General features: G+C 42.3%; 1 protein-coding gene across 4 annotated transcripts in view; it reads right to left on the bottom strand.

Annotated features, from left to right (window-relative positions):
* The window catches only part of LOC132402615 (collagen alpha-1(XII) chain-like), a 380,160-nt gene that overhangs the window by 172,138 nt on the left and 182,097 nt on the right, over window positions 1–25,925 (bottom strand). For all 4 annotated transcript variants that reach the window (XM_059985520.1, XM_059985521.1, XM_059985523.1 and 1 more), the window contains 4 exons: window positions 23,456–23,585; window positions 19,078–19,220; window positions 7,815–7,944; window positions 235–377 (listed from right to left, as the gene is read on the bottom strand). In XM_059985520.1, the coding sequence (XP_059841503.1) occupies window positions 235–377; window positions 7,815–7,944; window positions 19,078–19,220; window positions 23,456–23,585 (546 nt within the window). The remainder of the gene's footprint in view (window positions 1–234; window positions 378–7,814; window positions 7,945–19,077; window positions 19,221–23,455; window positions 23,586–25,925) is intronic.

Genomic DNA, 25,925 nt, shown 5'->3' with positions numbered 1-25,925 from the left:
AGGTGAGGGGGGGTTAGTTCTTTACCCCTTTTCTTTCTAGTCTTGAAGGGTCTCAGCCCAAAACGTCAACTGGTTATTAAATTCCACAGACGTTGCCTGACCTGCTGAGTTCCTCCAGATGTTATGTTTTGTGTAGATGGACTTTAGTTAGCCAAAGCTTTCCAGAAGGCTCCAAGATAATCAGTTGGAACTTTTTATTACAGGACTGATATAGGCTGGAGTACAGTGACTTACGTATTGTGAGGGTCGAGTCCCAGTCAGAGGTGCGTAAACCACCCTATACTGCTGGACAGGACCTGGAGCGCTGGTCCAGCGGACGTTCAGGCTGTTCGGTGATGGGTTGTAGACTTGAACGTTACCGGGTGACCCACGGATTACTGAGCATAGAACACAAGGAGAGACTCCATTACGTTCTCAGAGAAAGCAGCAGATTCAGAGCGACAGATGTAACAAAGCCAGCATTCACACTCCCCATCCCAACAAAACCTCCCGAATACAACGCTTGGTGTAGTGTTAATTGACGCATCAGATTGAAGAATATTTGGAGGATAAATCAATTCAGCTAAAGTGTTATATTGTAGAGTGAGATAAGATAAAAAAAATTACTGTTATATGTCACAGGTACATCAAAACATGTAGAGAAACATGCAATTTGCACCAACAACCAACATAGATGAGGATGTGCTGAGGGCAGCCCATAATTGTCTTGTTGTTTCTGGGCCAGCTTCGCAGGCCCACATGATAGTAGCTGTAGATAATTTTTTTTGGAACATGGGAGGAAACCGGAGCACTCAGATGAAATCCATATGGTCACGGGGAGAATGTACAAATTCATTACAGATAGCATCAGGAACTGAACCCAGGTCAATGATACTGCTGAAGGTTACACTACTATGCCAGCTCAGAGATCTCTACATCCAAGAACTTGAAATTCAGCACTCTCTCTACTTCTGAGCCCTTTATGAGGATTGGCTTATGTTCCCTTGTCCTGCCATTTCTGAAAATCAGCTCTTTGGTCCTACTGATATTGATTGCAAGGTTATTACTGCAACATCACTCAACTAGCTAACACATCTCACTCCTGTACATCCTCTCATCTCCATCTGAGATTCTGTCAACAACGGTTGTATCATCAGCAAATTTGTAGATGGCATTTCAACTGTGCCTAGCCACACAGTCATGGGTGTAGACTGAGTAGAGCAGTGAACTAAGCACACACCCCTGAGGTGCACCAGTGTTGATCATCAGCTAGGAGGAGCTATTACTACCAATCCACACAGACTGTGGTCTTCCAGTAAGGAAGTCAAGGATCCAGTTGCAGAGGGCGGTACAGAGGCTCAAGTTCTGCAGCTTATCGATGAAGACTGTAGGATTGACGGTGTTAAATGCTGAGCTATAGTCAACTAACAGCATCATGACATTGGTGTTTGTATTGGTTAAGGGTGAAAGGTGAAAAGTTTAAGGGGAACACAAGTGGAAACTTCTTCACTCAGAGGGTCATGAGAGTGTAAAACGATTTGCCAGCACAAAAGGAGCATGCGAGCTTGATGTCAACATTTCAGAGAAGTTTGGATAGGTACTTAGGTGGTAGTATTGTGGAGGTCAGGTCAAGGGGAGTAGGCAGTTTAAAGGGTTTGGCATGGACTAGGTGGACAAAGGGTATGTTCCTGTGCTGTATTTTTCTATGATCTAAGAACAGAATGTAAAACAAAGATTTAAGGTTGCAGAGAAAGTGCAGTGCAGGCAGACAATAAGGTCAAAATGTTAACATTTTGTTTTATTCAACTGGGAGACAGTCCAAGACTCTGATAACAATGGGATAGAAGATGTCCTTCAGCCAGGTGGTTTGTGCATTCAAGCTTTTGTATCTTCTGCCTGATGGGAACCTCTTTTGGGGCAGGCGGGACCTGAACAAAATGGACCAGTTGCACTTGAATCCGAGGGGGACCAAAATCCTGGCAGGGAGGTTTGCTAAGGCTACTGGGGAGAGTTTAAACTAGAGTTGTTGAGGGGTGGGAACCGAACTGAAGAGACAGAGGAAGGGGCAGTTGGCTCACAAATAGAGAAAGCTTGGAGACAGAGAGAGAGGGAGGATAGGCAGGTGATAGATAAAGGATACGCTTAGAGCAATGGTTTGAGGTGTGTCTATTTTAATGCAAGAAGCATCATGAACAAACCAGATGAGCCTAGAGCATGGATCAGTACTTGGAGCTATGAGGTTGTGGCTATTACAGAGACTTGGATGGCTCAGGGGCAGGAATGCTTACTTAGTGTGCCAGGCTTTAGATGCTTCAGCAAGGACAGGGAGGGAGGCAAAAGAGATGGGGGCATGGCACTGTTGATCAGAGATAGTGTCACGGCTGCAGAAAAGGAGGAAATCTTAGAGGGATTGTCTCTCTGGGTGGAAATTTGAAACAGGAGGAGTCAATAACTCTACTGGGTGTTTTTTATAGACCACCCAATAGTGTGTGGCCAAGTGGTTAAGGCGTTGGACTAGCGATCTGATGGTCGTGAGTTCGAACCCCAGCCGAAGCAGTGTGTTGTGTCCTTGAGCAAGGGAATTAACCACACACTGCTCCAGTCCACCCAGCTGTAAATGGGTACCAGCAAAATGCTGGGAGTTAACCTCACGATAGACTGGTGTCCTAACCAGGGGAAAGTCTCGTACTCTCAGTCGCTTCATGCCACGGAAACCAGCATCAGCACCAACCTGATGAGCCTATAAAGCTCGGGGCAGACTTTAACAATAGTATCAGGGACATCGAGGAGCAGACAGGGAGACAGAATCTGGAAAGGTGTAATAATAACAGGGTTGTTATGGGAGATTTTAATTTCCCCAATATTGATTGGCATCTCCCTAGGGCAAGGGGTTTAGATAGGGTGGAGTTAGGTGTGTTCAAGAAGGTTTCCTGACACAATATGTACATAAGCCTGCAAGAGGAGAAGCTGTACTTGATCTGGTATTGGGAAATGAACCTGGTCAGGAGTCAGATCTCTTAGTCGGAGAGCATTTTGGATAGTGATCATAATTCTATCTCCTTTACTTGGGAAGGGATAGAAACAGACAAGTTAGGAAAGCGTTTAATTGGTGTATGGGGAAAAATGAAGCTATCAGGCTGGAACTTGGAAGCATAAATTGGGAACAGATGTTCTCAGGGAAATGTATGGCAGAAATGTGGCAAATGTTCAGGGGATATTGGCGTGGAGTTCTCCGTAGGTACATTCAAATGAGGTGGAAATTATGGTAGGGTACAGAAACTGTGGTGTACAAAGGCAGTTGTAAATCTAGTCAAGAAGAAAAGAAAAGCTTACAGAAAGTTCAAAAAACTATGTAAATCTTATAATCTTATGTAATCTTACAGGAAGGAGCTTAAGAATGAAATTAGGAGAGCCAGATGAAGCTATGAGAAGGCCTTGGCGAGCAGGATTAAAGAAAACCCCAAGACAAGTATGTAAACAGCAAGAGGACAACACCTGAGAGAATAAGACCAATCAAGTGTGACAGTGGAAAAGTGTGTATGGAACCAGAGGAGATAGCAGAGGTACTTAATGAATACTTTGCTTCAATATTCACTACAGAAAAGGATCTTGGTGATTATAGGGATTACTTACAGTGGATTGAAAAGCTTGAGCATATAGACATAAAGAAAGAGGATGTGCTGGAATTTTTGGAAAGCATCAAGTTGGTTAAGTCTCTGGGATCGGACGAGACATAGAGATGTACCCCAGACTACTGTGGAAGATGAGGGAGGAGATTACTGAGCCTCTGGCAATGAACTTTGCCTCATCAATGGGGAAGAAAGAGGTTCCGGAGGATTGGAGGTTTAGCAGATTTTGTTCCCTTATTCAAGAAAGGGAGTAGGATAGCCCAGGAAATTATAGACCAGTGAGTCTTAAGTGGTTGGTATGTTGATGGAAAAGATCTCAAGAGGCAAGATTTATGAACATTTGGTTCATATTGGTAGGTCAAATATAATGGCAGAATATAGTATTAATGGTAAGACTCTTGGTAATGTCGAGGATCAGAGAGATCTTGGAGTCCAAGTCCATAGGACACTCAAAGCTGCTACGCAGGTTGACTCTGTGGTTAAGAAGGCGTATGGTGCATTGGCCTTCATCGACCTTGGGATTGAGTTTAAGAGCCAAGAGGTAATGTTGCAGCTATATAAGGCCCAGGCCAGACCCCACTTTGAGTACTGAACTCAGTTCTGGTCACCTCACTACAGGAAGAATGTGGAAACCATAGAAAGGGTGCAGAGGAGATTTACAAGGATGTTGCCTGGATTGGGGAGCATGCCTTATGAAAACAGGTTGAGTGAACTTGGCCTTTTGTCCTTGGAACAACGAAGGATGAGCGGTGATCTGGTAGAGGTGTATATGATAATGTGAGGCATTGGTAGTGTGGATAGTCAGAGGCTTTTTCTCAGGGCTGAAATGGCTAACACGAGAGGACACAGTTTTAAGGTGCTTGGGAGTAGGTACAGAGGAAATGTCAGGGGTAAGCTTTTTACTCAGAGAGTGGTGAGTGCATGGAATGGGCTGCCAGCGACAGTGGTGGAGGTGAATAGGATAGGGTTTATTAAGAGATTCCTGGATAGGTACAAGGAGCATAGAAAAATAGAGGGCTATGGGTAACCCTAGGTAATATCAACAATAAGTACATGTTCGGCACAGTATTATGGGCCAAGGGCCTGTATTGTGCTATAGGGTTTCTATGTTTCTATAATGGGATGGGGTTAAAAAAGATAATGTCGGGAGTGGGTGGGGTCCTTGATTATGCATCAAAGTTTAATGTAAATTTCATATCAAGATACATATATAACCATAAGATATAGGAAACGAAGTAGACCATTCAGCCCATCAAATCTGCTCCACCATTCGATCATGGCTGATCCAATTCTTCCAGTCGTCACCACTCCCCTGTTTTCACCCCATACCCTTTGATGCCCTGGCTAATCAAGAACCTATCTAACTCTGCCTTAAATGCACCCAATGACTTGGCCTCCACAGCTGCTTGTGGCAACAAATTCCACAGATTTACCACCCTCTGACTAAAGTAGTTTCTCTGTATCTCTGGTCTAAAAGGACATACTTCAACCCTAAAGTTGGGCCCTCTTCTCCTAGACTCACCCAACATGGGAAATATCTTTGCCATATCTAATCTGTTCAGGCCTTTTAACATTTGGAGTGTTTCTATGAGACCCCCCTCTTTCTCCTGAACTCCAGGAAATACAACCCAAGAGTTGCCAGGCATTCCTCATATGGTAACTTAACCCTTTCATTCCTGGAATCATTCTCATGAATCTTCTGAACCCTCTCCAATGCCAGTATATCCTTCCTAAAGTAAGGAGCCCACAATACTACACACAATACTCCAAGCGTGGTCTCACAAGTGCCCTATAGAGCCTCAGCATCACATCCCTGCCCTTATATTCTATACCTCTGAAAATGAATGCCAACATTCTTCACCGCCAACTCTACGTGGTGGTTAACATTTTGGGTATCCTGCACAAGGACTCCCAAGTCCCTTTGCACCTCTGCATATTGAATTATCTCCCCATCTAAATAATAGTCTGCCCATTTATTTCTTCCACCAAAGAGCATGACCATAGACTTTCCAACATTGCATTTCATTTGCTACTTCTTTGCCCATTCTCCTAAGATACCTGAGTCTCTCTGCAGGCTCTCTGTTCCCTCAACACTATTCGTTCCTCCACCTGTCTTTGTATCATCGGCAAATTTAGTCACAAATCCATCAATCCCATCATCCAATCATTGACATGCATCGTAAAAAGCAGCAGTCCCAACACCAACCACTGTGGAACTCTACTGGTAACCAGAAGCCAGCCAGAATAGGATCCCTTTATTCCCATTCTCTGCTCCACCCATGCTCTTAACTCCCCTGTAATTCCATAGGCTCTTATCTTGCTAAGTGGCCTCATGTGTGGCACCTTGTCAAAGGCCATCTGAAAATCCAAGTTCACCACATCTACTGCATCTCCTTTGTCTACCCTGCTTGTAATTTCCTCAAAAATTTGCAGTAGGTTTGTCAGGCAGGATCTTCCTGTCAGGAAACCATGCTGGTTTTGGCCTGTCTTATCATGTACCTCCAGGTACTCTGTAATCTCATTCCTAACAATTGATTGCAACAACTTCTTAACCACTGATGTCAGGCTAACAGGTCTATAGTTTCCTTTCTGCTGCCTCCCACCCTTCTTAAATAGCAAAGTAATATTTGCAATTTTCCTGTCATCCAGTACAATGCTAGAATCTATCAATTCTTGGAATATCTGTGTTAATGCCTCCACAATCTATCCAGCTACTTCCTTCAGAACTCGGGGGTGCATTCCATCAGGTGTAGGAGATTTATCCACCCTCAGACCATTAAGCTTCCTGAGCACCTTCACATTCTGTTCCTCTGCCATCTCTGCATCTCTCATTACAATATCTCCAGCATCATTTTATATTGGTCCTATATCTGCCTTCAACTCTCTTTTACCCTTTATATACTTAAAAAAGATTTTAGTATCTTCTTCGATATTAGTCACCAGTTTCTTTTCATAATTCATCTTTTCCTTCTTAATGACCTTCTTAGTTTCCTTCTGCAAGTTTTTAAAAGCTTCCCAGTCCCCTATCTTCCCACTAGCTTTGGCTTCCTTGTATGCCCTCTCTTTTGCTTTAACTTTGGGCTCTGACTTCACTTGTCAGCCATGGTAGTGTCCTTCTTCCATTCAAAAATTTCTTCTTATTTGGAATATACTGTATCTGTTTTGCACTTCCCTCATTTCTCACAGAAGCTCCAGCGATTGCTGCTCTGCTGTCCTTCCTGTTAGTGTCTCTTTGCAGTCAATCCTGGCCAGTTCTCCTCTCATGCCATTGTAATTTCTTTTATTCCACTGAAATACTGACACATTGGAATTTAGTTTCTCCTTCTCAAATTTCAAAGTGAAAACCTTAAGCTCTCTTATCACCTCCAGATCATTGCACCACAGCCAATCCCTAGTGGGATCAACAATAAGCTGTTCTAAAAAGCCAACCCCTAGGGCCTAGGCATTCTATAAATTCTCTCTCTTGAGGTCCGGTACTGGCCTGGTTTTCCCTATCCACTTTCATGTTAAAATCCAAAATCCCCAATGGTTATCATGTCATTGCCCTTCTGACATGTCTTTTCTATCTCCTACTGTAATTTATAATCCTCAACCTGGATGCTGTTTAGTGGCCTGTATACAACTGACATTAGGGTCCTTTTATCCTGCCATTTCTTAATTCAACCAATAGAGACTCTACACCTTCCGATCCTATGTCATCCCTTTCTAATGATTTAATATTATTTCTTATACACAGGGCCACACCACCCCTCTGCCTACTAACCTATCTTTTTGATACACCGTATATCCTTTGATGACATGCAACTCCCAAAGGCAGCCATCCTTCAGCCAAGTTTCAGAGATGGCCACAATGTCACACTTGCCAATTTGTTGCTGAATTTCAAAATCATCACCACATTTCAAGATGTCACCAAATGCTACTCTGAGATTCATTTTCTTGCGGGCATTCACAGTAGAACAAAGTATCATAGAATCAATGAAAAACTACACACAAAGACTGACAAGCAACCAGTGTGCAAGAGAAGACAATGTGCAAATACAAAAAAATGATAATAATAGCAACAAATAAATGATTAAATAACCTGCTGGCTGCTTTACCATGTAGATGAGAAGTTGAGACAGAGTTCTTTGGATTAAAATAGCTTTGATTCTTACGGAGCTAATTAAGACTGTATAATTTAAATGCTCTTCTTACTGAGGACTTACATGTTCTCCCACTGCTGGACTTTGGAGCCCCATCACCTTCACGGTACACGGGAACCACTGAGATATCGTAAGGTGTATCAGGATGCAGACTCCTGAGGATTGTATGGTGTGTGTTTCCTGAGACTGTGACCTGTCAATAAAAATCCAAAACATCTCATTATCTGGCAATCCTTTGAGATAGATTACAATATCACACTGGTAAAGATACTGGTTCAATAATCTGATGGCCCGGACTGAGAATCTACTCGAACACAAGTTCAAATACTACAATGAATTATTTCACAACCACTTAAAACTAAAATCTGGTGGGCTGCTGGAGACCAGAGGTTGGCATTGGGACTTCTACTTTTCACGGTGTACGTCAATGACTTGGATGGTAGAATCGATGGCTTTTATAACCAGGTTTGTGGACAATACCAAGTTAAGTAGAAGGACAGGTAGTTTTGAGGAAGAAAGGAATCTGTAGAAGGACCTAGACAGATTAAGAGAATGGGCAAAGAAATGGAAGATGGAGTATAGTGTGGGGAAGGAATAAAGGCATAGGGTATTTTCTAAACAGGGAGGAAATTCAGAAATCAGAAGTGCAAAGGGACTTGGGAGTCCTTGTGTAAGATTCCCAAAAGGTTTACTTTGCAGATTGAGTTGGCGGTGAGGAAAGCAAATGCAAAATTGGTAATCATTTTGAGCTGGCTAAAATATAAAAGGAAGGATGCAATGTTGAGACTTTATAAGGCATTGGTCAGACTGCACTTGGAGTACCATGAGCAGTTTGGGGCCCCTTATCTGAGAAAAGGTGTGCTAGAATTAGAAAGGGTACAGAGGAGGATCACAAGAATGATTCTGGGAATTAAGGAATAATATACGAGGAGCGTTAAATGGGCCTGTACTTGCTGGAGTTTAGAAGAATGAAGGGGGGTCTCATTAAAACCTATCAAGTAATGCAAGGCCTAGACTGAGTGGATGTGGAAAGGATGTTCCCTATTATGGGGGTGATGCACCATCAATAACTCTCGGAGACGTGAGTCAAGGTAGGCTTTTATTAGCTGGAAGAAAGCACCGTCAGCAGCAAGAGACCACCACACAACATCCTGGAGACTGAGGGAGGAGCAGTGCCTTTATACAGGGGTCTGTGGGAGGAGCCACAGGAGCAGTCAGCGGGGGGGGGGGGGGGGCGTGTCCAGACAGGTATATGTAGTTCACCACAGGGGGAGTCTAGGACTAAAGGGCATAGCCTCAGAACACTGGAGGAGTATGGTGAATCTATAAAATACATTTGGAGGCCATCATTGAGTATACTTAAAATTATATGATTATCTGTTATTTGTGAAGTGGGGTGCCATGCGCAATCATAATCAATTGAAAACGGACGTGGGAGCACGGAGGAACATCAGGAAATCTCCAGGAAGACCTTCTTCATTGCTGCTGTGAGGTCCGGGTCTCTGCTGGGAAGAACAGGCCCCCAGTCCTTGGGGTCACATTGCCGATGGCCGTTGGTGGGGCCGTCTTAATACGCTTGGCAGACGATGGTGCTCGGAGAAACTGTACTGGAGGGGGTGGTCGTCAGCTCGGAGTTTGCTGCGGTCAGGTCGCTTTCGGTGTGTGCTGTGTCTGCGAGGCTGGGTTCGACGGAGCTTTCACTGTGTGCTGCATGTGCGAGGCTGAGTCGGGCGGCGCCGTGGAAGTCCATAGCGGGGGTATTCCCTTCTGCTGCCGGCGTGGGATGGCGAGTCTGTCGGGACCCTGGGGACTTGTGGAAACTGTGTGGTGATTTATTTTGAACTTATAGTCCTTTAACATCTTTGGACTATTTTTATTGTGCCCATGGTCTGTTTTTTTTTAATCAATTATGCTATTGCTTGCACTGTTGTAACTATGTGGTTTTATGCAGGTCTTGTAGCTTTAGTTTTTGGTCTTGTTTTGTCTGGTGGATTTGGAGCTCCTTTCCGGGGTACGCGCTAAGATGGTAACACAATATTAATACACAGCAGTGTCTCCAGACTCTGGATTGGGGATTGCCAAATGTTATGTGGATTTTCTGGTGTAGTCTGTTTTGTCATGTGCTTTTGTGATATCATTCTGGAAGAATTTTGTCTCATTTTTTAACTGCATTGCATTTGTGGTTTCTAAGAGACAATAAACGGAATCTGAATCTGAATAAGGTTCTTGATTAGTAAGGGCATCAAATATTATAGGGAGTAGGCAAGAGAATGTGTTTCAGAGGAATAACAAATTAGCTATGATAGAATGGTGGACCAGACTCAATGGGCCAAATGGCTTAATTCTGCTCTTATGCCTTAAGGTCTTATGTTGTAAAAATGGAAATTAGAAGGTTGTTTATTCCTAAATCTTCTTTTGATATTATTGACTCCAAAATATCCTCGTATGTGTGGCAGAATAAAAATCCTAGATTAAGTAAAAAATATTTACAGAAGCCCAAGGAGGAGGGTGGTTTGGCTTTGCCAAACCTGAGATTTTACTATTGGGCAGTTAATATTCGATATTTAATATTTTGGACACAAGAATTGATTATAACATCTTGCCCACAATGGGTAAATTTGGAATGTAAATCTGTACAAGACTTTAATGTTTTCAATTTTAGGATTTTCACTTCCTTTTGCTTTATCTAAATTGAATAAACAAATAACCAATCCTATAGTTAAACATATGTTACGAATATGGTTTCAATTTCGTAAATTCCTTGGCTCGAATAAGTTTATCTTATCAAGCCCTATTATATCTAACTCTTTTTTTCGGCCCTCTTTTATGGATCAAGTCTTTGATTAATGGAAAACAAAAGGTATAACATGTTTTCGTGATCTATTTTTAGACAACAGTTTTATGTCCTTTGAACAGCTATCTAATAAATATAATTTGCCTAAAACTCATTTTTTAGATACTTGCAAGTTAGAAATTTCCTGAATAATATGTTAGTCTTTTCCGAAATTATGTCCAATGGACATTATGGAAAAAAATTTAGCTCTGAATCCTTGCCAGAATGGTTTAGTAGCCATCATTTATAATATGATCATGAAAATACAGCCAGAAGTATCAGAAAAAATTAAGAAGGAATGGGAAAAAGAACTTCATTGTCTTATACCCACTGAGCAGTGGGAGAAAATTTTACAATTAGTTAATTCTTCTTCTATTTGTGCTAAACATGCATTAATACAATTTAAGGTTGTACATAGGGCTCACATGTCCAAGGTTAAACTTATTCGATTTTATTCTTATGTTAATCCAACCTGTGATAGATGTCATTCTGAAGTTGCTTCATTGACCCACATGTTTTGGTCTTGCCCCTGCTTGCAAAATTATTGGAAAGATATTTTCAGTACTATTTCAACAGTTCTGAATATCAAATTGCAACCGCATCCTACTACTGCAATTTTCGGTTTACCAATGGTGGATAATATCTGTTTATCCCCCTCAGCTCGACGGATGATTGCATTTGTTACGTTAATGGCTAGAAGATCTATCCTATTGAACTGGAAAGAAATTAATCCTCCAACTATATTTCAGTGGTTTCCTCAAACTATTTCTTGTTTGAGTTTAGAAAAAATTAGAAGTGTTGTCTTTGACCCTTCAGTTAAATTTGAAGAAACTTGGAGACCATTTATTCAACATTTTCATGAGCTAAACTGACTTTTCCTAAACCTTACTTTTATTATCCTTAATTATTTGGATGGAGGTGCGGAGTTATTGAGGCTCCTGTGTATATTTGACATAATACAATGGTCCATGTTGGTTAGGTTTTTTTTTCTTATTTACTCCATTCTTCGTAATTACTATGAGTTTGGGAGGTTATTATATATGGATTATCATCTATTTGTAGTTATACTTTAACCTATTAATTATGTACTCTCAAACTCTCTGTATTCATGTTTGTTTAAAATTAATAAAAAGATTTAAAAAGAAAGAAAAAGAAGGTTGTGTCAGGAAAGTTGATTATGTTAGTGTCATATTATCATCAGGTACCCCAAACAACTCACGAAAGTGTGTTTGGAAAGAACCCCATCATGTAATAGTAGTAGTGTGGTCACTCAAGTCAAGTATGACACTCTCCTGAGGGGTTGTCTATGGTGGGTCCTCAGTTGTCTGTAGAAGCTGAACCGAGATCCACATATTCTGCTGCAATGTGGGTGCAAGTAAGTGGTGGCTATGGTTAGTGGTCGGGCTTTTTGGTTGTTCAGTCTCTCCCTGTGTAGCTGCTGCTTGTTTTCTGTAGTAAAGCAGAAGTCACTCTCATGCAACGCAGCTCCAAACTGAACAGATTTCCTCCAGGCGTATCTATTGAGTGCAATGTCTTCCCGGTTTTTATAAGTCCTGTTGAATTTCTTCAGGCTGATTTTGATGTTTTCTTTGAGCCACTTCTTTTCTGCTGTAGAGTCTCAATGACCTTTCTTCAACTGGGAGGGAAAGATTTGTTTGGCGAGATGTGCGTTAAGCATCCGGCTGAAATGACCTCTGCATCGATGTTGGTGTTGCTTTATCATGGTGGAGATGCTTTTCATGTTGGTCTCATCTGGTATGCTGGTGTTAGTGCATCTCTTCTTCCAGCTGATCTTCAAAGTCTTTCATAAGATTCTTTGGTGTTATTTTTCTGGGGCTTTTAGGTGTCTGCTGTAGGTGGTCCATGATTCAGTTCCATACAGTAACACAGGAAGAATGGCTGCTCTATAGACCAAAAGGTTTGCTTATACCTGTTGGGTCACAATCTTCAGATGTAACTCCTGTCATCTTGTTTGATTCCTAATTATTCTCTAAGGTAGCTTAGCAACCCTCTCCATTGTTCAGAATCAAAATTAAATATCAGCCTCTCCAGTGACAGGTGCAGAGCCACGTGGAAAGCAAGCCTTTCTGATAGAAAAGAGCTTTCAAATAAAGTAAACAGGTTGAGCAAGTGAGCAAGGTGGCAGATCCAGTGCAGTTGGGAACATGAAAGGGCCTGCATTCAACATTCAGCAGGTTCAGGATTATTTCATGTAATTTCCAGTACACAAGAGTGAAGGAGAACGAAATAATTGTTACTCCAGATCTGATGCAGCACAAAAAAAACACAACAAGATAAAAACACAATTAAAAAAATTCTATCAATGTAACTACATAAGGTAGCTAAAATACATAGACTGACTATATATCCATAAATTGACGCAAGGCTCAGGAGTATCTGTACATAAGGTGACTGACAGGAAATGATGAAGTAGTAGTGGCTGGGGGTGTGGAGGGGTGCGTTACTGGCTGGAGGTGTTGATCAGCCTTACTTCTTGAGGAAAGTAATTGGCTTTAGGTTTGATGGTCCTGCTGTGGATACTACGTAACTTCTCTCTGATGGGAGTGGGACAAAACCTCCAAGATGTGCATAGGATCCTTCATGTCGTCACTGGCCCCTCTCCAGCAGCTTACATTTGTCCTTGATGCTGTGGAGGCTGGTGCCAGTGATGCATTGCGCATATTGAAAGAAGGAAGAATTGTGAGACAAAGTTAAACGTGGATACATTGAGAGATTATACTGCACAAGTTCATGTGAAATAGATGTCCAGCAATTGGATTGCACCGATTTTGGTAGATTAAATCATGGCTTTATATGGCCATCAAACAGTTGAAGCTGTTCCACACATCTCTGAATCCTTTGCTCGGTAACATTCAGAGAAGGCATTGGTCCTTAAAAGGAAATTATCCACGGCAACAACAAACACACTGGCTGCCATGGCAACAAAGGCCGCAAGATGTATAGATCCCACATTCACCCAGTCGGTCACACAAGCCCTAGCCGATGAAATTCACTCAGCCTCTTTATTGGGTACCTCCATTGGTTGCATTTGACACAAATGGCTCATCAAATGCCGGTTTCGATATTTTAATGTGCACGTTGAAAGATTGAAACACGGCTTTTACCCCCACAGATGGGTGAAATGAGCACCAGAAGTCATAGGTTAAGGGTGAAAGATGAAATATTTAAGGGGAACTTGGGAAGGGGGGTGAATTTTTCACTCAAAGGCTGGTGCGAGTGTGGAACGAGCCGCCAGCAGAAGTGATGGACGCGGGGTTGACTGCACCCTTTAAGAGAAGCTTGGACAAGTACATGGATGGGAAGGATATGGAGGGCTATGGTGCAGGTGCAGGTCAGAAAAGTAATAATTTTGAACTGACTAGATAGATCAAAAAGCTATAAGGGTCTACAACTCTAAGACCAGACATGCAAAGCATGCATTCTTCCACTTCACCACATCCCTGCCCTTTGATTTAGATACTGCACAATAGTGTAGTGGTTAGCATAGTGCCTTACAGAACCAGAATCCAGGTTCATTTCCCACCACTATCTGTAAGGAGTTTGTACGCTCTCCCCATGACTGTGTGGGTTTCTCCGGCCGGTCTGGCTTCCTCCCACAGTCCAAAGACATACCAGTTGGTGGGTTAATTGGTCTTTGTAAACTGTCCCGTGATTAGGCCAGGATTAAATCGGGGGGGGGGGGGGGGGGGGGTAACCGCTGGGTGGTACAGCTTGAAGGACCAAACCCACACTGCTTCTCAATAAATAAGTCAATTCAATCTTTTACCTATTTGTGTGTTGTCAGCCCACTGTGGCCCCTTCCACCCTCATCAAAAGGGATATTAACCTTTCCTTTTGCAACACCCAGGGAAGGGCTTCACTGCCAACATCATGGTCTTTCTATAGGAGCAGTGGTCAGAGGTAACGGGTGCTTTGGAATGTGAACTGGGTCTTTAGTTTGGTGTGAGATGGACAGAGAAAACGCTGCAGAGAACCAGTTGTAAGATACGACCCGGTGGAGACATCGTGAATCGACGGCGAAATCGACTGAGTATCGGTGAATTGAGCTCCAACTGGTGCACATTGGACTGTTTAACTATAATGGGCCCTTTTTCTTGACTAACCCTGAAGTGAAGATTCACAAATATAATTCCTCTAATCGGATGCAGTGCACCATCTGTTGTTCCATGACTTGTAACAGGGTTGCAAATTACACGGCGTCCACACAAGCCAGGGTTTGGGGTGGGAGGGCCGTCTCACTCTCGTCGGTTTGACGGGACTGGAGTCTTCCCCAGGCTTGTGCAGCCAAGGGAAGCAGCAGGGTTTCACTTTCAGACAACATGAAAGGATCTTGTTACTGTTTATTTAGAGATCCAGCAGAATAACAGGCCCTTCCGGCCCAGTGAGCCTGTGCTGCCCAATTACACCCTTGTGACCAATTAACCGACCAATCCTGCATGTCTTTGGAATGTGCGAGGAAGACCATGTGGTCGCAGGGAAACCCTACAATCTCCTCACGGACTGCAGCGGGAATTGAACCTGGGTCACTGATACTGTAATAGCATTATGTTAACCGTAACGCTACTTTGCTTCTTTCGTACAAGACAGTAAGTTTCTTCGACCTTACTTCTGTGAATCAAAACTTGTGGGGCATAATTCGTCTTGAATGTTTTCTGCATCACATTAGCATTAATTACCCGGGGAAGCCCATGCTGTCGGAGTAATGATGACTTAATTCAGTAGCGGCCTATTTCTCATTGCCTACTGGTTTATTTCTTTGCAGCTCTCAGTTATTGGCACAAGGGTAGGCTTAAGTCACAGGTAGAAACCTCAAGCGCAATTTCTATTCAGCTGATATTAGATATTCTTGCTCCAACCCAATTGTTTTTTAAATTAACACAGTGTTGTTGGTGGTGCACCTTCAGTCAACTTAACGCTGAGTTTTAAGTTCCCTTCTAAACCCTGATGGAAACACACACAGAATGCTGGAGCAACTGAGCAACTTGGGCTTCTCTGCAGGGGAAGACACAGTCAATATCTCGGGGGTCGAGACTCTTCATCAGGACCAGAAAGGAAAGGGGGCAGAAGCCTGAATGAGAAGGCTGGGGGAGGGGTAGGAGGTCAGTCGGTGATAGGTGAAGTCAGGTTGGTGGGGGAGGGGTATGCCGCAAGAAGCTGGGAGGTGATAGGTGGAAACGGTAAAAGGCTGAAGAAAAAGGAATCTGATTGGAGCAGAGAATGGACCACGAGAAAAAGGAAAGGAGGATGGGCACCGGGGGAGGTGACAGGCATCAGGTTAGAGGAGAAGAGGTAAAAGTCGAGGCAGGGTGGGAAATGGAAGAAAAGGAAAGGGGAAGGGGAAAAAATACTAAGAAATCGATATTCATGCCATCAGTTCAAAGGCTACCCAGACGGAATATGAAGTGTTGCTCATCCAAGTAGCCTTATCATGGCTGCAGAAGACACCATGGACTGACATGTCTGAATGGGAATGGAAATTGGAATTAAAATGGTTGGCCGGCCACCAGGAAATCCTGCTGGTTGCAGACAGAGCAAAAATCCCCTAATCTACATCAGGTCTCACCAATGTAGAGGAGGTTGTATCGGAAGCACTGGATATAGAAGGTGACCCCAACAGTCTCACAGTGAAGTTTTGCCTCACTCAGAAAGACTTGAATAGAGGTGAGGGAGGAGGTGAATGGGCAAGTGTACGACTGCTTCGACCTGCCGGGATAAGGGGTAGATGGGAGATTAGTGGGCAAGAGAATCACAGACAGAGCAATCCCTGTGGAAAGTGGAGAGAGCGGAAGGGAGGTAAAACTTCCCTGTTTCTATACATTTTCCTTCTGCTTCAGGGCAACCCCTAAAAATGACCACTTTCCCACATTTTAATCGCCTCCCCAAAGCTCTTTAAGTATCTCCACGCCGACAGGGTGCTGGAATTCTATTCTTTGGGGTATAAAAGAATGGGGGTGATGTCAAAAAAAAATCATGAGATCCTCAGGGACACAGGAGAGTAGATGCTGTGATCTGTCCACTAGTGAGAGGGTCTCAAACAAGGAGACACGGCTGTAGGGACTGCCCTTTTAAAAATGAAGTGTGTAGGGGCATCTCAGGAAGTCTCTACCCCAGAGGTTGGGGGATATTTAACGAGGAGGTAGAAACATCTTTGAAAGATCTGGAAATGGATAATTTCACTCAGCTTCACTTGCCCCATCATTGGAGTATCCCTGCAGCCTGCAGATTCACTTTCAAAGAATCTTCATCTCATGTTCTCGATATTTATTGCTTACTCATTTAGTATTATAATTTCTTTCTTTCTGTGTGTGTTTGCACACTGGTTGAACACCCAGTTTAGTGTGATCTTTCACTGATTCTATTCTGGATTTATTGAGTTTGCCTGCAAAAAATCAATCTCAGGGTTGTATAAGGTGATATATGTGTACTTTGATAATAAATTTACTTTGAACATGTTTTTGTAGGAAAACTATTGTGAAGGCTAGTAAGTGATAAATAGGGAGTAGATAGAACTAGTAAGTAGTCCTGATGAAGGGTTTTGGCACGGAATGTTAACAGCTTATTCCTCTCCATAGATGCTGCCTGGCCTGCTGAGTTCCTCTAGCACTCCGTTTGTGTTCCTCTGGATTTCCAGCATCTGCAGAACCTTGTGTTCAATAAATGGGAATGTGGATTTTGGAACTGCGGTCAAAGGCTAGAAGTGGAGAAATGGAATGCAGCAGCAACTGTTCCCAAGAGCACAGAACATTGAACACTACAATATAGTACAGGCCCCTCTGCCAGCAGTGCTGTGCCAAACTTTTAACCTAATCTAACCCTTCCCTCCTACCTAGCCCCTAATTTTTCTAGCCTCCATGTGCCTAACTAAAAGTTTCTTAAATCCCCCTAATGTATCTGCCTCTACCGCCACCCCTGGCAGGATGTTCTATGCACCCACCTTTCTCTGTATAAAAAACCAACCTCTGACATTCCCCATCCCCCATATGCTTCTACAATGACCTTAAAATTAAGCCTCCTGGTATCTGCCATTTCCATCCTAGGAAAAGGCCTCTGCCTGTCCACTCAATCTATGCCTCTGTTCATCTTATCAACCTTCATCAAGTCACCTCTCGCCCTACTTCAGTACAAAGAGAAAAGCCCTGGCTCACTCTATCTGTCCTTATAAGAAATGTCCACATTTCAGTAACTTCTTTATGTTTTAGCATGCACCTACTGTTGTAATGGAAAATCGGATTTGCTGTTAGACCTAGTCTTTTACTAAATTAAGTCTTTCTGAAAACAAAATTCATCAACTGAGACTGTAAAGGCTGTACCAAATTCATGCTCAGGTAGATCAGATTTTGCTGTTCTCCTGGTGTGCAACAGTTTTTGAATAAATTGCCCTCCATTTTGAACACCAACTCTGTATGATCATTTAGTTTGGTCCCACAAAGAACTGGCACAGAAGAGATATTTACAAAAAGTAGTGGACCACGACACAAAAAGCCCTCCCCACCAGTGAATACATCTATATGGAGCGCAGTCATCAGAAAGCACCATCCGTCATCAAGGACCCCTACCATCCAGGCCAGGCTCTCTTCTAGCTGCTGCTATCAGGAAGGAGGTGCAGGACTCATGGGACACCCACCACCAAGCTTAGGAACAATTATTACCTTTCAATCATCAAGCTCTCGAACCAAAGAGGATAATTTCACTCACCCCAAATGACCAGCTCCCACTGCCTATGGATTCACTTTCAAGGATTTGACAACTCATGGTCTCGATATTTATTGCTTATATATTTATTATTATTTCTTTTTTCATTTTGTATTTGCACAGCTTACTGCCTTTTGCAGTGTGGCTTCTCATTAACTCTATTGTACTTCTTTGTATTTACTGCAAATGCCCACAAGAAAGTGAATCTCAGGGTAGCATGCGATGACTACTCATAATCATCACGTGTTCTATGTCCTTGGGAATTCTTTCTGCAGCATTCCACGACTCTACGTCTAGGCTTTGACTGCAGTTCCAAAATCATATAACCATACAACAATTACAGCATGGAAACAAGCCGTCTCAGCCCTTCTAGTCTGTGTCAAACACTTACTCTTACCTAGTCCCACCTACCTGCACTTAGCCCATAACCCTCCATTCTTTTCCTGTCCATATACCTATCCAATTCTCTTTTAAATGACAAAAAAAAATCCACGTTTCTATTTACTGCACACAAGAAATTCTGCAGATGTTGGAAACCCAGAGGAACACACAGAAAATATGGTCTGAACTTTGAAAGGTACATTGAGATGAGACCCACAGCAGATCACCCATGACAAGATGAAACGATGAGACAGGGTTGTTGAGCCAAATGGCCTGCTCCTAGCTTTGCGTTTTTTGCGCACAATCCTTGGGACGTCGCTGCATAACCACAAGCTGCTGTTGTTGACTCCCACTGCACCAAACCTCAGGTAACACGGGATTTCGTTCAGGAAAACTCACCTCTTCCTCATTTCCAGGCCCTGTGGATGGAACGTAACGAATCCTGTAGCGTCGTACCACACCTTCGGCGGGATCCCAGCTCACAGCCAGTGAACTAGTTGTTGGGTTGTACACCCTTAGGTTGCGGACTGAAGCAAGCGGCTCTGGAAGACAAAAAGCAGACAGTTCTATTAAATGCCATCTCAGAGGTCGCCATGAAGGCTCAACTCCTGACCAGTTCGTGCATTTTCCTAACCCAGCTTTACCCTCTGAATCAGGTTTTTTTTTTACCACTGAGTGTACATTCATGGTCTTCTGCTGCTGTAGACCATCTACTTCAAGGTCTGAGATGCTCTTCTGCACACCACTGTTGTAACACAAAGTTATCTGAGTTATTGTCACCTTCCTGTCAGCTTAAACCAGAATGTCCGTTCCCCTCTGACCTCCCTCATTAACACCATAGAATTGTGACTCATTAGACATTTCTTTTCATTTCTCACCATATTCTCTGTAAACTCTAGTTTTGCATAAAAATTCCAGGAGATCAGCAGTTTCTGAGACACTCAAACCACCAACAATAATTCTATGGTCAAAGTTGCTTAGATCACATTACTTTTCCATTTTGATGTTTGGTCTGAACAGCAAGTGAATCTCTTGACCATGTTTGTATGCTTTTATGCACTGAGTTGCTGTCACATGATTGGCTGATTAGGTATTTGTCACTCCACTCCTTAAGAAGAGAAGGAGATAATAGACAAGACATTATAGGCCAGTTAGTCCGACCTCAATGGTTGGGAAGATGTTGGAATCTATTATTAAGGACGAGATTTTGGGGTACTTGGAGGCACATGGTAGAATAGGCCAAAGTCAGGATGACTTGCTCAAGGAGAAATCTTGCCTGACAAAGCTGTTGGAACTATTTGAGAAAATAACAGGCAGGATAGACAAAGGAGAGTCAGGTAAACAACCTAGATTTTCTAAAGGCTTTTGACAAGGTGCCACAAGGTTGCTTAGCAAGGTAAGAGCCCATGGTATTACAGGAAAGATGCTAGCATGGATAGAACATCAGCTGATTGCAGGAGGCAAAGAATGGGGAATAAAAGGAGCTTTTTCTGATTGGCTGCCAGGGTGTTCTACAGGGGTCACTGTTGGGTCCAATTCTTTTTACGTTTTTGTCAATTATTTGAATGATGGAATTGATAGTTTTGTGGCCACGTTTGCAGATGATATGGAAATGGGTAGAGGGGCAGGTAGTGTTGAGGAAACAGAGTGTGTGCAGAAAGATTAGGAGAATGGGCAAAGAAGTGACAGATGGAATACAGTGTCGGGAAATGCATAGTTATTCACCTTGCTAGAAGGAATGAAGGCATAGACTATTTTATAAATGGGGAAGAAATTCAGAAATCTGAGCTGGAAGGGGACTTGGGAGTCCTCATGCAGGATTCCCTAAATGTTAATTTACATGTTGAGTAAGGAAGGCAAATGCAAAGTTAGCATTCATTTCAAGAGGACTGAAATATAAGAGCAAGGATGTAATGCTGAGGCTTTATAAGGAAATGTTCCCTCTAATACGTGTGTATTCATGCACACATCTTCTGCTATTAGCACACAAATGAATTTAAACTACGCACAAAAGGTTGTCAACCCCTTCCTTGTTGACATGTTAAGTATATTTCATGACTTTAAACAATTACATTTCCTTTTCTGATTTCTGATGCAGACAGTGTGGACACTGTTTGTAAAGATTTGTCTTCAGATTTTGGAACTGGCTTATTTATACTGTTTTATTGAAAAATTATTCAGTGCACACGTTGCTATCACTGGGCAAAAAACTGCACAGCACAAGATTTTCTGCAAACTGGTCATTACAAATTTAAGGGAGCATTGTTGGTCAGACTGTACTCGGAGTATCGTGAGTAGTTGTAGGACCATATCTAAGAAAGGACGTGCTGGGATTGAAAAGGGCCCAGAGCAGGATCACAAGAATGATCCAGGGAATTAAAGTGTTAATGTATAAGGAGCATTACTGCATATGTCTTGTGGCCTGTACTCACTGGATCTTAGAAGAATGATGGAAGATCTATTGAACTTTGAAAGGCCTAGACAAAGTGGGTGTGAAATGTGTGCTTCCAATAGTGGGAAAGTCTAGGACCAGAGGGCACAGCCTCAGGAAAGAGGAATGTTCCTTTAGAACAGAGATGAGGAGGAATTTCTTTAGCCAGAGGGTGATGAAGCTGCAGAATTCTTTCCCATAGATGGCTGTGCAGGCAAAGTCATTAAAGCATGGGTTGATTTAATAAGGGCATCAAAATTTATGGAGGGGGGGGAGGAAGGTGAATGGAGTTGAGGAGATAATGAATCAGCCATGATAGAATGGTGGAGCATACCGATAGACTGCATTGCCTAATTCTGCTCCTGTCTTATGTTTTCCTTAAGCCGTGATACTGTTGAGGAATGTTGTTTTTCTCCTGTCTGAAAGCAACCGAGCGGCAAGGGAGCGATTTCAAAGCCCTTTCCACATTAATCCTTGAACCCCTTTCCCAATCAGTTCACTCAACCACTGAACTTTTCAAAGTACATTCTGTTTTTCTTTTATTTTCCTTCTTGCTCCCTAGCTAATCAGTTCTACATTTTTCAAACAAATTATTTTCCTGTTGTCTCTTTGAAGGAGGTCAAGATGTTCAGGCCAAATTAATAATTGTATGATGGATTTCCACCCTATTGGAAGTATATTTCAACAGTTCCAAACTCAGTGCGCTGGCGGACAATAGAGAAAGGGAATTGCATTTTGCCAGCCCACATTGAACTAAAAGCTAAAACAGATATTGTTGGAAACACTCAATAGGTCCAAACCAAATTGAATGGGCTCCATTAACATTGGGTTAAAGGTAAATTGACACATTGGTTTATTCTGGCCGCAAATACCAAGGTACAATGAAATTTATCATGCATGCATTCCATACAGATAATGTCATTCCACTGTACATTGATGTAGCACAAGGGAAAACAATAACAGAATGCAGAATAAACTGAACAAAAACAGCTGCAGTGGATTGTAGACCTGGCCAGTTCCATCGTGGCAAGAACGTTCCCCACTATCAGAATATCTTCAAAATGCACAGCCTCAAAAAGGCAGCATTCATTATCAATTGAGACATGCCCTCTTCTCATCACTACCTCAGAGGAGGTTCCATAAGGTTGTTATAACCAGGGCCGGTAGTGCGGATAAGCTCCCACTACCGCTGAATGCTCCCTATGACATGCATCTGATTTAGTCTCTGACAACCAAGTCCAGCTCCTGGCCTTCACATGCGGCTTAGCTACTAAGCCCAGTGGAAGTTTCGACTGACAGGAAAATGGGCAATGGTGGGTTACTAGCACCTTAAAAACCACTCGCTTTGGGCAGATGAGCTCGTCAGCTGTGGTTGGCAGCTCTTCTCGGAGAAGGAAGACTCTGATCTCAAACCTCCGCTGCCTTGTGGCTACCCACTCATGGGGAAGGCTTCGGAGTAAACCAGAGGGAAAAATCTGGAGCTGGAGTCCCAAAGGCAGTTCTTCAATGAGTTCAACACTGACTAGCGACTCCTGTGATGCCACTGGTGCCAAACTGTATCGGTCTCTGCCATTCCTTTGGGTTCATCAGATGCATGGAGAGGGGGAGCCTGTTTCATCGGCATCAGCTTGCTCTACATATCTTACTGCCCTGGCTTGTATATTGTGTATACTGCTAGGACACAATGTCCATGGTCAGCCCCAACCAATGGAAGGCCTCAGCATAGGGGGGAGATGGAGAAAACAGAAGACACACACTCAGCATTTTAGGAATATCTCTTCAGATATCAGAACGGACATGAACACATCGACACTACATCACTATTTTGCCGTATTTTTGCACTGCTTATTTATTTTCATAACGTAGCATTTTTATTTATTACATTTTTTTTTAAACTTTTTTTATTGCATTTTTAAGTAGTTACAAAGTGAAGTATGAAAAAACAATGTATATGACCCTTACCCCCTCCCCTTAACCCCTCCCCCCTGACTGCCCTATAGAAAAAAAAAGAAAGAAAGAAAGAATGCCTGGTTGTTGGAAGATCTCCACATGCTCCATGGAATTCGTAATAACTTTAATATGTATATTTATTTCTTTCCCCTAATAACCAATTGTTTCATCTTCAGAACATCTATATATTTAATCCTGTCTTTTGTAAATAAGGGCTCCAAATTTTCAGAAATGTTTCATATTTATCTCTTAAATTATAAGTAATTTTTATTACATTATACTGCTACTACAAAGAGACGCAATATGCTACTCTACTGCTCTCACTGCTACTCTACTGTAATGCTCCACAATCACAATAACAGCATTAGCAAAAAGAGAATAGGACATCAAACCTACTTGTTCTGCCATTGCCAGTTATCTGTCCCCCATCTCCGGTTCTGGAAACGGACACAACTCTGATTGAGTACGGAGTATCGGGATCCAGCTTCTGCAACACCACACTGTTCATTCTTGCACCCACTGTGATCTTGAAGAGAAAAAAAGAGCATTTTGTTAAGTAATAGGTGTACCAAACCAAATAAGGATTTGTATTTCCAGAGCATCAATACTTTCCCTATTGATATAAACCCACGAGACATTTATTTATTGAGATACGGCATGAGTAGGCCCTTCCGGCCCTTTGAGCTGTACAGTTCAGCAATCCCACTGAATCATGGGTACATTGAAACACTGACGGTACATTTTTAGACTCTGGGCAAAAACCCAGAGGAAACCCATGCGTACCATGGGAAGACATATAGATTATATCGGAATTGAACTCCAAACTCTGATGTCCCTTGTTATAATAGCATTGTGCCAATCGCTATACTACCATAGTGCCCATGGTAGCAGAGATAGGCCATTCAGCCCATCAAGTCTGCTCTTCCTTTCAAAAATGGCTGATTTATTATCCCTCTCAACCCTATTCTGACTTCTCCCTGTAACCTCCTTACCCTTACCAATCAAGAACCTAGTAAGATCATTAGAGATAGGAACAGAATTAAGCCATTCAGCCTATTGAGTCAATTCACAACTTTATAGCTAATAAGGTGACTTTGGAGAGTTACTACAGATGCGATGTCAGAAACAAAGTAAATTGACTGGGAAAGCTCACAACAAGAGCAAAGTGATCAGTTAATCATAACAAAATGATTGATAATCCTCAAAAAATTTATTTTGTCTGCGTCTGAAAGTGCATAGCATTTGCTATTCCACAAGGAAGAGTTGGTTGGAGTGGAAGAAATTTGGTGGCTGATTTTTCTTTAATATACTAGTTTCATTTGTACATTAAAAATCAGTGAAATGTGTCATCTGAATCAACACAGTCCAATTATTGTCCTGAGGGATGCTCACAAAAGTTGCCATGCCTCTGGCACCAATGTACAAAGTTCACAACTTACTCAACTTAACCTGCAAGTCTTTGGAATGTGGGATGAAGCAAAGCGTGTGGTCAGGGCGAGAACTCCCTCCACACAGCCACAGTAATTGAACCCTCAGAACTTTATTAGCTTTCAACCAACAGGCTTCTGAACCAGTATTGACTCACCTCAACTCCAAACTGATTCCACAACCTATAGACTCACGTTTTAACTCACCTTCTTCTTATTGTTTATTTACTTGTTGATTTATTATGATGATTATTCTTTTTTTTTGTATTTTCACATTTTGTCTTCTTTTACACATTGGCTGTCCGTCTTTGTATGCATTTTTTCATTGATTCTACTGTACCTCTTTGCTCTACTCTAAATGCCAGCAAGAAAATGAATCTCAGGGTACATAAACATACCTTGATAATAAATTTATTTTGAACGGAGAACTAATTGATGGTGGTGTAAAGCATTACATTAATCACTGCGCTACCATGTCACATATAAGCGGAGTATGGACCAGAATGCATGCGATAATCGCCTGCTCTTCTGTTGTGGGTTGCAAAGACTGCCTTGCACAGGCCATATTCACTTAGGACTTCAGAGAATGCTAAAGAGAAGAACACATGACAGTAGATGCAGGAATCATCTTCATCATGTGCCTTGTCATATGAGATCATCATTATGTGCCCTGTCATATGACATGATCATTATGTGCTGTGCCATATGAAGCAGGCAATCCTGGTCTTTAACCATGATTGTTCTTGGCAAATTTTTCGACAGAAGTGGTTTGCCATTGCCTTCTTCTGGGCAGTGTCTTTACAAAATGGGTGACCCCAGCCATTATCAATACTCTTCAGAGCTTGTCTGCCTGGCGTCAGTGGTCACATAACCAGAACTTGTGATATGCACTGGCTGCTTGTATGACCATCCACCGCTTGCTCCCATGGATTCACGTGACCCTGAAGCTAAGTAGGAGGGAGCTAAGTAGGTGCTACACCTTGCCTAAGGGTGACCCAGAGGCTAGAAGGAAAAGAAAAAGCACAAAGAATAAATGGATGACAGATAAAATCAAAAATCTAATGGAAGAAAGGAGACAGAAGAAAGCAAATCCTATAGAATACAGGTCCTTAGATAAAAAAAAGTTAAAAGCTTATGTCAAAAAGCCAAAGAATGATTAAACCAGGAATGTGAGCATCGAGAAAGAATCCCTATTACTGATCCAAAAAGGTTACATCAACAAATCAAGAATATCACTGGTAAAAAGCTCCTCTGTTCTTCAGGTGGATGTTTGAAAGCAAAGGTCAGTACCATTATCATAGAAAAAAATGAGATTATGAACAGATGGACTGATTATATTCAGGAATTCTTTGAAGACGATAGAAGCGATAAACCAGAAATTAAGAACACTGAAGGTCCAAGTATTTTAAAATCTGAAGTTTGTAATGCAATAATTAAGA

Source organism: Hypanus sabinus, chromosome 12, assembly GCF_030144855.1.
Source record: "Hypanus sabinus isolate sHypSab1 chromosome 12, sHypSab1.hap1, whole genome shotgun sequence".
In the NCBI taxonomy this organism is placed as follows: Eukaryota; Metazoa; Chordata; class Chondrichthyes; order Myliobatiformes; family Dasyatidae; genus Hypanus; species Hypanus sabinus.
Note: the sequence above shows the minus strand (reverse complement) of the source record. Positions and strands in the feature narration are given on the sequence as shown.